The 15,609-nt window shown below is 54.7% G+C and overlaps 1 protein-coding gene and 1 long non-coding RNA gene across 25 annotated transcripts in view; one reads left to right on the forward strand and one right to left on the reverse strand.

Moving 5' to 3' along the window:
• PLEC (plectin) overlaps positions 1-6,682 on the forward strand; it is a gene marked incomplete at its 3' end in the record, with an annotated part of 112,103 nt that extends 105,421 nt beyond the window's left edge. For all 24 annotated transcript variants that reach the window (XM_081205417.1, XM_081205418.1, XM_081205416.1 and 21 more), the window contains one exon: positions 326-6,682. In XM_081205417.1, the coding sequence (XP_081061543.1) occupies positions 326-6,682 (6,357 nt within the window). The remainder of the gene's footprint in view (positions 1-325) is intronic.
• Positions 6,683-6,775: 93 nt separating this feature from the next.
• Positions 6,776-8,088, reverse strand: LOC308593269. Its single transcript, XR_014010882.1, has 2 exons — positions 7,951-8,088; positions 6,776-7,360 (listed from the first exon to the last, which is right to left on the reverse strand). It is a non-coding gene; the product is annotated as an uncharacterized lncRNA (long non-coding RNA).
• Between the last annotated feature and the right edge of the window lie 7,521 nt (positions 8,089-15,609).

The raw sequence follows: 15,609 nt of genomic DNA on the forward strand, positions 1-15,609 counted from the left end.
AAGACTCGCTTAACCCAGAGAGGGCACCATTTGCTCCAGCACATCCTGGTCCCACTTTCCAAGGAAGGGGTACAGTGTCCCTCCGCCCCCAACCCTTTCCCGCTGCTTGTTTACTCACATGGAAATTGTGGTAACTCCCTAACTTCCTCATGTGCTGCCTCTCAGGGCCAGCCAGGTTGACCCTTAACATGTGCCCCCCCTTCAGTGCTGGCTTTGAATGTAACCTGCTGTGTCGGCGTCTATTGACAGTTGACTGCTCTTTGGGCACTGTGTGCATAGCGTGTGTAAGGCAACTGACCTCCCTTTTGTCTCCCTCCACCCCCAGATGCAGGTGGCTCAGAAGGAGCAGTTGCTCCAGGAGACGCAGATCCTCCAGCAGACTTTCCTGTCGGAGAAGGACATCCTCTTGCAGAAGGAGAGGTTCGTGGAGGAGGAGAAGGCCAAGCTGGAGAAGCTCTTCCAGGACGAGGTCAACAAGGCTCAGGGCCTAAAGGTGGAGCAGGAGCGCCAGCAGAAGCAGATGGAGCAGGAGAAGAAGCAGCTGGCGGCCACCCTGGAGGAGGCCAAGAAGAGGCAGGCGGAGGCCGAGGAGAATGTCCGCCGGAAGCAGGAGGAGCTCCAGCAGCTGGAAAAGCAGCGGAAGCAGCAGGAGAAGCTTCTTGCAGAGGAAAACCAGAAGCTGAGGGAGAAGCTGGAGAAGCTGGAGGAGGAGCAGCGGGTGGCCCTGGCTCAGACGAGGGAGATCATGATCCAGACCGATGACCTTCCCCAGGAGGTGGTTGTCCCATCCACGCAGGCACCTCAGTCGAAGGCTGTGCCCAACGGCCGAGACATGGTAGATGGCATCTCTCGGAATGGTGAGCCAGAACTGGCTTTCGATGGAATCCGTCAGAAAGTGCCTGCCAAGAAGCTGCTGGAGGCTGGCATCCTGAGCCGAAAGAACCTGGACAAATTGACCAAAGGGAAGGTGACGGTGGAGGAGCTCTCCAAGAGGGATGACATCAGGAGGTACCTGCAAGGCACCAACAGCATCGCCGGCCTGGTGGTTAAGCCGACCAACGAGAAAGTGAGCATCTACCAGGCCATGAAGAAGCAGCTGCTCAGCCCAGGCACAGCCCTCATCCTGCTGGAGGCGCAGGCTGCCTCTGGCTTCATCATCGACCCCATAAAGAACAAGCGGATGTCCGTCAACGAGGCCGTGAAAGAGGGAGTTGTGGGGCCTGAACTGCACAATAAATTGCTGTCTGCTGAGAGAGCAGTGACCGGCTACAAAGACCCCTACACGGGGGAAAAGATCTCCCTCTTCCAAGCCATGACAAAAGATCTCATTGTGAAAGACCACGCGATCCGGCTCCTGGAGGCTCAGATTGCCACAGGAGGCATCATTGACCCCATCAATAGTCACCGCCTGCCCGTGGAAGTGGCCTACAAGCGAGGCTTCTTCGATGAAGAGATGCAGAAGATCCTCTCTGACCCCACGGATGACACCAAAGGCTTCTTCGACCCCAACACCCAGGAGAACCTGACTTACTTGCAGCTGATGGAGAGATGTGTGACCGACCCGGAGACTGGCCTCACTTTGCTGCCGCTGACAGACAAAGCAGCCAAAGGCAGAGAGCTGGTCTACACCGACCAAGAGGCAAAAGACGTCTTCAGGAAAGCCACAGTGTCCGCTCCCTTCGGCCAATTCAAGGGGAAGACCGTGACCATCTGGGAAATCATCAACTCTGAGTATTTCACTGAGGAGCAGAGGCGGGACCTTCTGCGCCAGTACAAGACTGGAAAGATCACCGTGGAGAAGATAATCCGGCTGGTCATCACAGTGGTGGAGGAGAGTGAGAAGAAGAGCCAGCTCTGTTTCGATGGGCTCCGGGCGCCTGTCCCAGCTGCCGAGCTGCTGGAGAGCAAAATCATTGACAAGGATCTTTACAACCAGTTGCACCAGGGGAAGAAGTCCGTGAAGGATGTCGCCAACGATGAGGCCATCAAGAAGTATCTGAAAGGCTCGACCGCCATCGCAGGCATCTTGGTAGAGTCAACAGGCCAGAAGTTATTGCTCAATGATGCCTTGAAGAAAAACCTCCTCAAGCCAGAGGTGGTCCTGATGCTCCTGGAGGCCCAGGCTGGAAGTGGATACATCATTGACCCCGTGAGGAATGAGTATCTCCCTGTGGACGAAGCCGTCAAATCTGGAATTGTTGGCCCTGAGTTGCATGAGAAGCTGCTGTCTGCAGAGAAGGCTGTGACAGGCTACAAGGACCCTTACACGGGGCAGGTGGTCTCGCTTTCCCAAGCACTGCAGAAAGGCCTCATTGCCAAGGAGACAGGAGTCCGTCTGCTGGATGCTCAGCTTGCCACCGGGGGCATCATTGACCCCGTGAACAGCCACCGCCTCCCCCTTGACGTTGCTTGCAAGCGAGGCTACTTCAGTGAAGAGATGCACAAGACGTTGTCTGCTCCAGCCGACGATGCCAAGCTGTACTATGACCCCAACGCCCAGGAGAAGGTCAGTTACGCTCAGCTGCAGAGGAAATGCCACGTTGACAAGCCGACGGGCCTTCGCCTGCTCTCCCTCTCTGACCAGGCCATCCGGCTTCAGCAGGAGGAGGTCTACTCTGATAGCCAGGCTAAGGAATCCTTTGGCAAGGCAGTGGTGGAAGTCCCAGCTGGCAGCTTGAAGGGCAAAACGGTCACAATCTGGGAGCTGATTCATTCTGAATATTTCACTGAAGAGCAGAGGCGGGAGCTGATACGGCAGTTCAAATCCGGCAAAGTCACCATCGAGAGGGTCATCAAAATAATTGTCACCATCATTGAAGAGACTGAGACCAAAAAGCAAGAGAAGCTGACCTTCAGTGGCTTGCGTGCCCCTGTGCCTGCCAGCGAGCTCTGGGAGTCCAAGATTCTCAGCAAGGCCCAGTATGAGCAGCTGAAGGAAGGGAAGAAGACCGTGAAGGACCTTTCCGAGACGGGGGACGTGAAGAGGTACCTCCAAGGGAGCGACTGCATTGCTGGTGTGTATGTGGAAGAAACCAAGGAGAAGCTGAGCATCTATGAGGCCATGAAGAAGAACCTGCTCCTGCCCAGCACAGCAGTTGTCCTCCTGGAGGCCCAGGCAGCCACAGGGTTCATGGTGGACCCAGTCAGGAACCAGAAGCTGTATGTCAATGAGGCGGTGAAGGCTGGCATTGTGGGACCAGAGCTCCATGAGAAACTGCTGTCCGCCGAGAAGGCTGTGACTGGGTACAAGGACCCTTACTCCGGGAACACCATCTCCCTCTTTGAGGCCATGAAGAAGGGGCTGATCCTCAGGGAACACGCCATCCGCCTGCTGGAGGCCCAGGTCGCTACCGGAGGCATCATCGACCCCGTGCACAGTCATCGTGTCCCCGTGGAGGTGGCTTACAAGCGAGGTTACTTTGATGAAGCACTGAACCAAACCCTCTTGGACCCCACAGATGACACCAAGGGCTTCTTTGACCCCAACACCAAGGAGAATCTTACTTACCTGCAGCTGAAGGAGAGGTGTGTTGAAGACCCCGAGACCGGCCTCTATCTGCTGCCCTTGAAGCAACCTGAGAGACCCACTGTGGTGGAGACAACCCAGGTGTACACTGAGGCCGAGACCAAGCAGGTGTTTGAGGAGACCCAGGTTGACATTCCGGTGGGAGACAGGGCCGGCTCCTCCATGTCCTTGTGGGAGATCATGAACTCGGACCTGATCCCCGAGGAGCAACGCAATCGGCTGATGGATGAGTTCCGCTCCGGCAAGGTGACGAAGGAGCGCATGATCATCATTATCATCGAGATCATTGAGAAGACAGAGATCATCCGGCAGCAAGACCTCACCTCCTATGACTATGTCCGCCGCCGCATCACTGCTGAGGACCTCTATGAGGCCAGGATCATCTCCCTGGAAATATACAATGCACTGAAGCAGGGCTCCAAGACCATCCGCGAGATCCTGGAGATCGAGACCATCTGGAGGTACCTGTACGGCTCCGGCTGTGTTGCTGGAATCTACATTCCATCCAGCAAACAGAAGATCAGCATCTACCAAGCCCTGAAGAAGGGGCTGATCAGCCCAGAGGTGGCTCGGCCCTTGCTGGAAGCTCAGGCTGCCACTGGCTTCATTGTGGAGCCCATCAAAAATGACATGTTGACTGTTGATGAGGCCGTCAGGAAAGGGGTTGTGGGCCCAGAAATGCACGACCGTCTCCTGTCTGCCGAGAGAGCTGTGACCGGCTACCGCGACCCCTACAGCGAGCAGAAAATCTCTCTCTTCCAGGCCATGAAGAAGGATCTCATCCCTTCTGAGGAAGCCCTCAGGCTGCTTGATGCCCAGTTGGCCACTGGAGGCATAATAGACCCACACCTGGGCTTCCACCTGCCCTTAGAAATTGCCATTCAGCGTGGCTACTTAAACAGGGAGACGCACGACCGGCTGTCTGAGCCCAGCGAGGTCCGCAGCTATGTGGATCCCTCCACCGATGACAAGCTCAGCTATGCACAGCTCCTCAAGCGATGCAGGAAGGACGAGAACAATGGCTGCCTGCTGTTGCCCCTCTGTGACACTCGCAAGCTGACCTTCAGGGGCCTGAGGAAGCAGATCTCGGTTGAAGAGCTGGTGCGCTCCAAAGTCATGGATGAAGCAACCGCCCAGCGCCTCCAGGAGGGCTTGACCTCTGTGGAAGAAGTCTCCAAAAACCTGCAGAGGTTCTTGGAGGGCACCAGCTGCATTGCTGGCGTCTACGTGGACTCCTCCAAGGAGAGGCTGTCTGTGTACCAGGCCATGAAGAAAGGCATCATCCGTCCCGGCACAGCCTTTGAGCTGCTGGAAGCCCAGGCAGCTACTGGGTATGTCATCGACCCCATCAAGAGCCTCAAGTTGACTGTGGAGGAAGCGGTGCGCATGGGCATCGTGGGTCCCGAGTTCAAGGACAAGCTGCTTTCGGCAGAGAGGGCTGTGACAGGCTACAAGGACCCCTACTCTGGCAAGATGATCTCCCTCTTCCAAGCCATGAAGAAAGGCCTGATCCTGAAAGACCACGGGATCCGTTTGCTAGAAGCTCAGATTGCCACAGGAGGCATCATTGATCCAGAGGAGAGCCATCGCCTGCCTGTGGAAATGGCATACAAGAGAGGCCTGTTTGATGAGGAAATGAATGAGATCCTCCTGGATCCTAGCGATGACACAAAGGGGTTCTTTGACCCAAACACTGAGGAAAACCTGACCTACCTGCAGCTGATGGAGAGGTGCATGACAGACCCTGAGACTGGGCTCTGCCTTCTGCCTTTGAAGGAGAAGAAGCGGGAGAGGAAGACCTCCTCCAAGTCCTCCGTCCGCAAGCGCAGGGTGGTGATCGTTGACCCAGAGACCGGGAAGGAGATGTCCGTGTACGAAGCCTACCGCAAAGGCCTCATTGACCACCAGACCTATTTGGAGCTCTCTGAGCAGGAGTGCGAATGGGAAGAGATCACAATTTCCTCCTCGGACGGGGTGGTCAAATCCATGATCATTGACCGGAGGTCAGGGAGGCAGTACGACATCGACGACGCCATTGCGAAGGGCCTGATTGACCAGTCTGCCCTGGACCAGTACCGCTCGGGCACTTTGTCCATCACAGAGTTTGCAGACATGTTGTCTGGCAACATGAGCGGGTTCCGATCAAGATCTTCCTCCGTCGGCTCCTCCTCTTCCTACCCCGTAAGCCCAGCCCACGGGAGAGCTCAGCTGACCTCCTGGAGTGACCCCACAGAGGAGACCGGCCCAGTGGCTGGCATCCTGGACACAGACACCCTGGAGAAGGTCTCCATCACAGAGGCCATGCACCGCAACCTGGTGGACAACATCACTGGCCAGAGACTGCTGGAGGCTCAGGCCTGCACGGGAGGGATCATTGACCCGAGCTCCGGGGAGAAGTTCTCCGTCGCCGATGCCGTTAACAAAGGCCTAGTGGACAAGATCATGGTGGACAGGATCAACCTTGCCCAGAAGGCTTTCTACGGCTTTGAGGACCCCAGAACCAAGACCAAGATGTCCGCTGCGCAAGCCCTGAAGAAGGGCTGGCTGTACTATGAGGCCGGCCAGCGGTTCCTGGAGGTGCAGTATCTGACTGGAGGGCTGATTGAGCCGGAGGTGACTGGCCGGGTCCCCCTGGACGAGGCGCTGCAGAAGGGCACCATCGATGCCCGCACGGCCCAGAAGCTCCGGGACGTGAACACCTATTCCAAGTACTTGACCTGCCCCAAAACCAAGCTCAAGATCTCCTACAAGGATGCCATGGACAGGAGCATGACAGAGGAGGGCACCGGCCTGCGTCTCCTGGAAGCCTCTTCCCAGTCCAGCAAAGGCTATTACAGCCCCTACAATGTCAGCGGCTCCGGCTCCACCTCGGGGTCTCGATCCGGCTCACGAACGGGATCCCGGTCGGGCTCCAGGCGAGGGAGCTTTGACGCGACGGGCTCCGGCTTCTCCGTGTCTTTCTCTTCCGCCTCTTACAGTTCTTCCAACTACGGCCGAAGATACACATCAGGTCCAAGCGGCGGCGGCGGCAGCACAGATGTCCCCCCCAGCCTTGCTGGCATCTCGGCCCCCCACAGCGCGAGCTGCGGAGGAGGAGGAGAAGGCGGCAGGAGACCTATTGGACTGCAGGGGCAGCCGCAGCTGCCCGTGGCCTAACGTGCCCCCAGCCCTCCTGCCTCCTTAAAGCCTGAGATAACTTTTGCATTTATCCTGCTCTGCATGTGGAAAAGCTGCTGGCTAACCTTCTCATTTTTATTATTATTATTTTGTAATGTTTAAAAACACAATCTCCTTCCAAAGCAGTGCCTAAAGTTTAACCAAAAAAGACTAGACTAATATATTAATATATATGATTGTTCTGACAGTATTTGTATATCGAGAGAAAAAGAGAGAGAGCGTTTCCGTCGTCATCCTCCACCATCCTTCCCCCGCCCTCAGTTTAGCCACCCGGGAGCTTGTTTCTCTTTGTACCATCTGCAGAGTAGAATAACCCCAGGCAGGGACCTGCGGATGCCGCCCTTTGGGCAGAAGCTGCACTCTGTCCTTCTCCTCACCAGCCAGCGCCTTCCTCCACGGAGCCCCACCAGCTCCCTCCGCCAAGGGAGAGGATGACCCTCGTGCCTATGCAAGCTGCACCCTCCGCCTCCAGTCAGGAAGGAAGAGAGCCCCCACCGCCCCCTGGGCACCCCAGAGCCCCCCTCGGCTGCCACAAGCTTCCAACGCCATGCCTGGACTGCTCTTTCTCACGGGCCCTCGGCCGGACGACCAAGACCACTGCTGTCTGCACTCCACCGCGGCTGCTCTCTGGCTGGCTTCCCCTCCGCTGCCTGGACTCTGCGCTCAGACCGTAAGTGTGCCCTGGCGCTGCCGCCGCCTCCTCCCTCCTGCTGCTGCTGCCTTGCGGATGGGCCTGCCTGCCTCTCTCCACGCCTCCCCCTCTGCCCGGCTCTTCTCCCTGCCCACGCCTCCAACCTGCAGATCCTTCCTGGCGCTTTCTGTGGTGCTCTGCTTGCCGCGCTCAGCACACGGGGAGCTTTGCACTGCTGTGGGCTGCTCTTAGCTGGCTGTGACCTCTGCACGTCTGTCTGTCTGTCTGTCTATCTGTCTGGTTCTGTGTATCTGGGAAGTGCCCTGTATGAAAACATGGACAGGCAAAGGTTAGAACTGGACGGTCTCCCTTGAAGCCACAACAGCTCAGCGAGGTCTGTTCCCTGGCCTCTTGCTAAAAGCTGTCTCCCCTGGGGATGCTCCCGGGTACCACCAAGGCTGTGTCTTCTCCTGGGTCTTATGCTTTCAGAGTCCCGCTTTTTCTTCTTATCGAGGGCAAATGGCAGGATGGGCGCTTACGGAAGCAGCCGCGCCCTGAAACGGGCACCGCCCTTGTGCTTTTTCTTCCCAGCTGCTTTGTGTTCCTTCGGAATAACATGCGCTCTTTCTCTCAGACGTTTTCTCCTAGTCCCACCAAAGAGGCCCCCCTGTCGCTGGGAGAACTCCTGAGCTGGTTTTCTGAGGTCAGCAAGTCCTGGAGGAGCTCAGCAGGAGGCCCTGAGGCGGCAGCAGATGCAGCAGCCTTCCCTCCGCTGCTCTCGCCCACAAAGGTAACTGCGGGGCTCGAAATCTCCTTCCGCTTTGGGCTGTGAGCTTCTTGCACTGGCTTCCGGGGGCTGAGGTGGTGCTGAATGGAAGGCGGGCAGAGCTGCAGAGAGGGAGACCCAGGGAAGCTAGAAATAGAATACGCAAGTGCCAAGAGTGCTCCCCACGGATCCTGAGAATGAGAAGAGTGGCCCCCTGTTCTGGGGAAGAGCCACCCCCTTTCCCACTGTTTCTCTCCTGAGGCTGATGGGCCATTGCTCCTCCCCTGGTCTCTGGCCAGCAGCCTCAGCCTCTTCTCCTCCTAGGAAGGGTGTTCAGGGTCCATCGTGGGCAGGGAGTGGCAGGCAGGCAGGCGGGGGTCAGAGGAGCCAGCGGGGCTGAGCATGGCAGTGGCTTCCTGGCTTGATGTGATGGCATCATTGTCACGTGTGACTTCTTCTCTCTCATCCCATCCTGTTCTTTTTCTTCACTTTATTTAGCGTTGCTGGATGTCCATTTCAACTTCCTTCCCAGTTGCCGCGGATCTCGTCCCCCAGTGTTGGGGCAAGTGGGACAGCACTGAGGACCCAGGCAGACCCTTCCCCCTCCCTTTGCAGCCGCAGCGGAGCAGCTAGCAGGGGCCGCGGCTGGCGGTCAGGGGCCAGTGAGGCGGGGGCAGGGGTAGGGAGGCAGGGGCGGCCACAGAGAACCCTCCTCCTAGGTGGCCTGGGAACAGCTGCCTGGCAAAGCTGGAGTGGTCCTCTGCCCATCGCAGATGAGCTGGTCCCCTGGCCCTTTGGGGGGGGGGCGAGGCTGAGAGCTGCTGTGCTGTGCTCTGGAGGAAGGCAGCCAGGCAGTTGTGGGCAGGGGAGCGAGGCTGTCGGAAAGCCCCCCTGCCTGCTGCAGCTCAGAGGGTGCTGCCTCCCCCCACCTGCCCCCCACCCTCCAGCATAAGTAGGGTCAGGGGCACGTCTTCCTCTGTCGGGGTGCTTTTCCTGGGCTCACACAGGGCGTATCTGCCCTCTTTTCAAAGCAATAAGAGATGCAAAGGCAGCAGTAGAGCAGAGGTGGTCTCAGTCCTGAGGGGGGTTGTTGCTGGAGCCACAGCCCGGCGGGGTGGGGGGTGTCCTTGGGCAGCCTCCCCAACTCCTGCCTGCGGAAGCCAAGAGGATGCTGTGCCCCCCCCGGCATCGGAAGGTCCTTCTCCGCCAGCCCATCCTTATTTGCTCCATGTGAATCAAGCCATCCCATTCCTTGGCATTTGTTGATGTTATATTATTCTCTCATTATCCAGTTGGTTGGTTTTTTTTCTTGCTTTTGCATGATGTATTAACTCGAGCAAGCCTGTATCCATATTCTGTGTCAGCCATTGGCACAGGCTGGGGGTGCCTTCCCCCTTCTCTCCCTCGCCCCCCCCAGCTCCCCTGGCTCCCCTCCTGCCTCTTTCTGCTCAAAGCATCGGAGGCGGCCCTCGTTCTTCTCAGACTAAACTGTTCAGGCTCATCTCTGTTTTTCGGGAGGCAGAACACTAAACCGCGACTTGTAAATACCATGAAGTGTTTGTAAAAACATGCAGTATGGAACCAGGCCCTCTGCACCGGGGGCAGTAAAGAAGATTCTATGAAACGGCTTCCGTGTGGTTTGTTCGCGACAACTCGCTCCTCTTCCAAGGACACTGAGCCCCTCCCTAGCGCCCCAAACTCCCTGCCCTCCTTGCTTCAAAGCCCTTGGGTGGGTCCCGGCCTGGGGGAGTTGGCTATGGGGTCTTTGCGTTGCTTCCAGAAGGAGCGTTCTCCACAAGAGCTTCAGACCTCCGGTGAGTAACTGACCGGGTTGCCCACGTGGGCCTGGAGTCGGGGGCTGCTCTGCAAGAGTGACCCCAGAGAAGTCGCTGGTGTGAATTCACCTCTTGGCTGGGTATGGAGAAGAGGCTCTGATGCTTGCCATGCCTTCCTTACAACACGTCTTTGCAGCCTGGTGCTCTGGAACAAAGCAGTCCGTCTCAAAGTCACGCCAGGGTTGGAGCTGCAAGCCATGCAGAAGGAGTTGTGGCCTCTGCTGCTAAGGTCCCTTTGCCCCAGGCTCCCACCCCACGGTGCCTGCAGCCCGCAAGGGGGTCACAAGGCAACCCACCCTCTTCCCAAGACCTGTAGTTCACCTAACTTTGAGAGCTAGATCCCATCAGTATCCATAGAAGCTCATGAACTGTTACCAAGCATCTCTGCGTGAATAATGCCGAAACTCTGGGAAAAAAGAGAGGGATTATGAAGCAGGTATGTTTTAATTCTGGGAACATATCAGGCTGGAAGCCGCCTCTGGCTAGGATGGGTCTCAGTGGGGTTTTGGGAGCCTGAATATTCGTGTCAATGTTGCTGGAGCTGCCAGGCTCAGAAGGCGGCAGGCCTGCCTCCCTCCTGCCCACCCCCTGGGTCCGTTCCTGTTTTGCTCTTTGTCCCAGGGCACATAAAAGGCGGCTCTATCCAGCTCCTCTGGAGCAGGTGGCAGCAGGCCAGGCTCCTCGCATTGCCCCTTTCCAAAGGCAAGAGAAAGCAAAGAGGTTTTCCTTCCCTTGAGCAAACTACACTAATGTCGCTGTTTGGAAGCACAGCCGGGCCTCTTCGGTTTTAACGAGGAGCTTGGAGGCTCCGCTGCAGCTGGCAGCTCCTGGGCACTCTGGCTGGCAGGGATCCCTGGCACTGTGCCCACCTCATAGAGGTGGGTGGCATGCCTGAGGGTGTTCTATGGTACTAGAAACCCATTCCTCCTTAATTTGGGGGTCTTCAACTGGAGCACCTAAGTCATTTCATGAAAGAAGAAGGGTCGGCATCTAAGGTCAAACTTAGAAAAGTGTAGCAAATACTGAGACATTTTTGGAAGAAGGAAAAAGTCCTTTCAATTCACTGTTTAAGAAATGCAAAGCCAAAATGTACTAAAGCCAGGCAAGGGTAGTAATACGCTGCCATCCAGAAGGGGTCTGTGATTCTTTCACCAGGTACCCATTCCTGGCAGGAACCGCAGGGGAACCTGACATGGGCCAAATCTGCCCCATCCATCTCCCCATTGTGTACCCTTTTCCCCAAGCTGTGCCCATATCCAGTGGTGGAGCTTCATGCTCTGGCACTGGGGGGGGCGGAGAACAGGTGGGGGCGTGGCATGCCACCTGCAGGGTGTGTGTGGTGCCCAGCGTGGGGGGGGGGCCAGCCACGATGGCACCCCACTGGGATTGCGCTGCCAGGGGCGGTGTGCTCCCCCCACACTCCTCTTCTTCCTCCGCCAGTGCCCAAATCCTGCCCAAGTGAAGAGTGACGGGCACAGAATGGGCAGGGAGCTGACCCCTCCATTTTTTTTATTTAAGGCCCACCTAGTCTAGCACTGTGGGAAGTGTCAGACTAGATGTCCCAGAAGGAAGCCCATAATTCCAAGCTGAATGCAACCCTTGTGATTGCCAGAGAACGTAGCCATTGTGGCCTGTAGCCATTTAGATTCTTCTGCTGCTTTCATTTGTCAAATCCTCTTTTAAAGCTGCCTGAAGTTGGTGGCCATCCTGTGGCAATGAGTTCCACAGTTTAACTGTACCCTGGATGAAGAGGTACTTTATTTTCTCTGTCCTGAAGCTCTTGCCCTTCAGCTTCATCGCTCGGCCACATTCATTTCAGGTTCTCCACACCTTGCAGGATTCCACACACACTGTGGGAGCCCCGTCTCTCTTCTGAACGAAAGAGCCCCACCAGTTGTAACTTCTCCGAAAAGGGGACCAGCTTCCACCCCAAACTCATCTTGGCTGCCCTTTTCTGAGCTCTTTCCCACCGTATTCCCAGTGTGGTCACGCCATGGAGTTGTGGAGCAGGAGTATAATGTCAGCAGGACCTGCCAATGGAGAGCCACACAGATACACTTCGATATCTAGGGAACCAGGATGGGGCCCCTGCTGTGCAGCATTTCGCAGGTGCCTAAAACAAACTGCATTTGCCATTAAACCGCCCATTCGCGCCCTTTGGAGAGGTCCTCTTGGAACTCTTCCCAAACCCCTTTTCTTCCATCAACCCTGAATAATTGAGCGTCATCAGCAAAGTTGGCCACCTCACGGCTCACATCTAACTCTGGATCGTTTATGAACAAGGTAGAAAGCACACGTCCCAAAAACACGGGTCCTGAGGTGGGCTCCACAGTAACATGCACCATTATTTTAGATTCTTGTCCATCTAGAAATATAATTTGCCTCATTTGTGCCTCATCTCAGAAAAACAATTTCTGGTGCTGCCAGAAAGGCCTCCTGCCTCCATAAGCCTTCAGGGTTTCCTCTGGGCTTTTCTCCTCTAGCCTGCATGTGGTTCCCTCGGCTGCAGAGCCTTCCTCCCAGGCAGCCATTTTCTGCTGCCGCCGAAGTGCCGTCCCTCCGTCCAGCTCTCCTCAGGCCACCCCCCTCCACGGCCACATTTAATGGTTTCCTCAGAGCCTGGCTGCCATTTCCGGAGGTTTGGGAGCGCCAGAGGAGCATGAATGGGCTGCCCCACCCTTTTCTCCAGCAGCCATGAAGTCCAGGCGGATGGACCACAGAGAGCCACATTCCGCCTCAGTTCAGCTGGGGGGGGGGGAAGGCCCTCAGGGCAGCAGCACCCTGGGGTGGCACCCTCTGAATCACCCACTGCACTGCAAGGGCAGGAGAGTGAGAGAAAGGCCAGCCTCTGTCCCCTTGTTGACTCTGCCATTCTCTGTCGTCTGAAGCAAAAGGATGAGCGCCAGGCCTTGTGAGCAGTGGCATAAGGGGCAGAGACACCCCTTTCTGTGGGGCTGGACTGAGACCCACAGCTGCCTCTCTCCCCTCCACCCTGACCCCTTGCAATGGCGCCTGGGAGTTTGGCTCATGGAGGGCAGCTCTTGTGCCCAGCAGCTTTGCAAGGAAGCTGCCCCTTTCCTTCAGCCACACAACTGCAGCGTCGTGCCAACCCCCTTCCCACAATTTCTCCAGGTTTGTGGAAATGGACTTGGCAGGCCTTGGGCACGAATCTGGAGTGGAATGGAAGCCGGGTGGAATTGCAGCTGAGGAGGGAGGCAGCCAGGCACACTTGCTCCGGGCCCTGGAGGATGAAGCTGCCCAGGGGCCCTGCCAGACATGCCCTGCCCCTTGCAGGGACGCCCCGGGACTCAGAGCAGCTCTGCAGGGCTTGGAGGCAGCCCTGCTTGGGCAGCAGTTACCCCACGTGGTCCTGCCCTTTTGCTGAAAGGAGGGGAGAGGCCGGCATGAAGTGCAGTTCAGAGCTGCTCACCTCATGTTTTGGGTGGTCGTGGTTTGGGGTTTTTTAAAGGGAGCAGCTGTGCAATTATTTAAGGGCTTGGGCAGGAGGGGGAAATGGAAGGTTTCAGCTGTGAATGGATGCCAGTCCCTCCACCCCTGCCCACAAATCTAGACAGGCAGCCGGTCTACCCACTGAGAACCAACCAAAGGGCAGGCCTGGGATACCAGCTTCTCAGAGGCCAGAGTCACCAGATCTTCTAGAAATGGGCAGCCTGCTCTCTGCTGTGAGTTCTGTATTTTTATTCCTTGGGAGTGTTTACTTCCAATTCCACAGCCCAAAAAATCCTGCAGGTGCCCATAGCTTAGTCCACCTGCCTTCTGGCCCTTCAAGCCCAGCTGGGATCAAAGTTTCATGCAGCCCTCAATCCGAGCTATTAAAAATGCATCTGGAGTGAATAATTTGGGGGTAGGACAAGGTTTTGTCTGGCAGGGCAAGAAGCCTCGAATAAAATTTAAGATATTAACGGATGCTAAAGAAAGAGGTGGATTTGCCCTGCCAGACCTTAAACTTTATTATGAATCAGCTGCTTTTTGCTGGCTGAGAGAATGGCTGCTTCTTGAAAATACTGAAGTGTTGGATTTAGAAGGTTTTAACAATGTATTTGGTTGACATGCATATTTGTGGTATGATAAGGTAAAAATACATAAAGCATTCAAAAATCATATTGTTAGAAAAGCATTGTTTAATGTTTGGATAAGATATAAGGATTTGTTAGGGGAAAAAACCCCAAGATGGTTGTCACCAATGGAAGCAAAGGCACAGAAAAAACTCAATATGGAGGCCAAATGGCCAAAATATTGGGAAATTTTGTTGCTTTTTAAAATATTTATTAGAGTTTCCAATTTTTTACAAACAAAAAGAAAAAAGCAAACAAAAAAACAAAAACACATAGATTTCACAGCTTATTTTCTCATAACATCTTTCCCCGACCTCCTCATACCTCCCCTTCTTGTATATCCAGTTCAGATTATTTATACAGCAAATCCTTATCTCAAAGCATTACAGCTTAAAAAGAAAAAAAGAGAAACACCTTATTTTCTCTCCAACATCTTAAATTATTATAACTTTGAGTAAAAGAAAACCATTTTATCAAATTCCTTTTACCATTACAACTGAAAACCGCTTAATTTCAATCCAACATCATTCAACATTCCTTAATTTTACAATATTTTTGTAAATAGTCCTTAAATTTTTCCCAATCTTCCTCTGCCGACTCTTCTCCCTGGTCACGGATTCTGCCAGTCATTTCCGCCAGTCCCATACAGTCAATCAGCTTCATCTGCCATTCTTCCAAAGTGGGCAAATCTTGCGTCTTCCCGAAATATTGGGAAATTTTGGAACAAGATGGAGAGAGAATAAAATTGCAGAGCTTTGAAAAATTGAAAAACAAAGTGCGAGATTGGCTCCATTATTATCAAATAATGGAGGCATACAAATTGGACAAAAAAGTTGGTTTCCAGGTAGAAAAATCAAAATTGGAAACAGAATTGTTAGATCCAAAAACTAAGAATTTGTCGAGAATGACCAGGTGACCAGGAATCGGCTGAACTCCCCTTGGGGTTGCCTGCCCCTTGGGCATCAAATCAGGATATGAAGACGTTCAGCCCAAGAACCAAGAGTGTGTGGGTGCAGGCATTGTAGCAGGTAACATGATTACAGCCACAGCTACAAAGGAAAAACCCTAAACAGGTTCTAGACAGAGCACATCAGAATGGTGCCCAGTTCAACCCAGGGGAAATCCAGTTGCTGGTTGACAAGGTCAGGGTCTTGGCACAAAAGACAGCCTTGAACCTGATGCAGACAAAGTCCAAGTTGTGCCTCAGATGCCTCTGCTGGTGGACAAGAACATATAGTATCTTTCTCTGCATGTCCCCCATGTGCCGGCCCTGAGGGTGCTGCAAGAGTCCACCTATGGAAAGATGCACAAGGGCAAAGGGACTCCAATCACCAGCAAACCTTGGTCAGCCTGAAGACAGCTGTCACAACGGCCCCCGTCTTAAGGTTCTTTGATCTTCAAGAGCAACTACAATTTCAAGCAGGTGCATCTAAAGGTCATGTCTCTTGTTGAAGAAGCAGCTAATTGCCTTTGCCTCTCGAGCCCCAAGTCAAGCTGGAAAAACCTATGCACACATTGACAAAGAATATCTCGCTTTCATTTGCCAATACTTGTTTGTCATGGCAGTGTTGGTCCAATCAGATCACAAACCCTTGGAA

The sequence above is a fragment of the Podarcis bocagei genome, assembly GCF_964188305.1.
Source record: "Podarcis bocagei genome assembly, chromosome: 8".
NCBI lineage: Eukaryota > Metazoa > Chordata > Lepidosauria > Squamata > Lacertidae > Podarcis > Podarcis bocagei.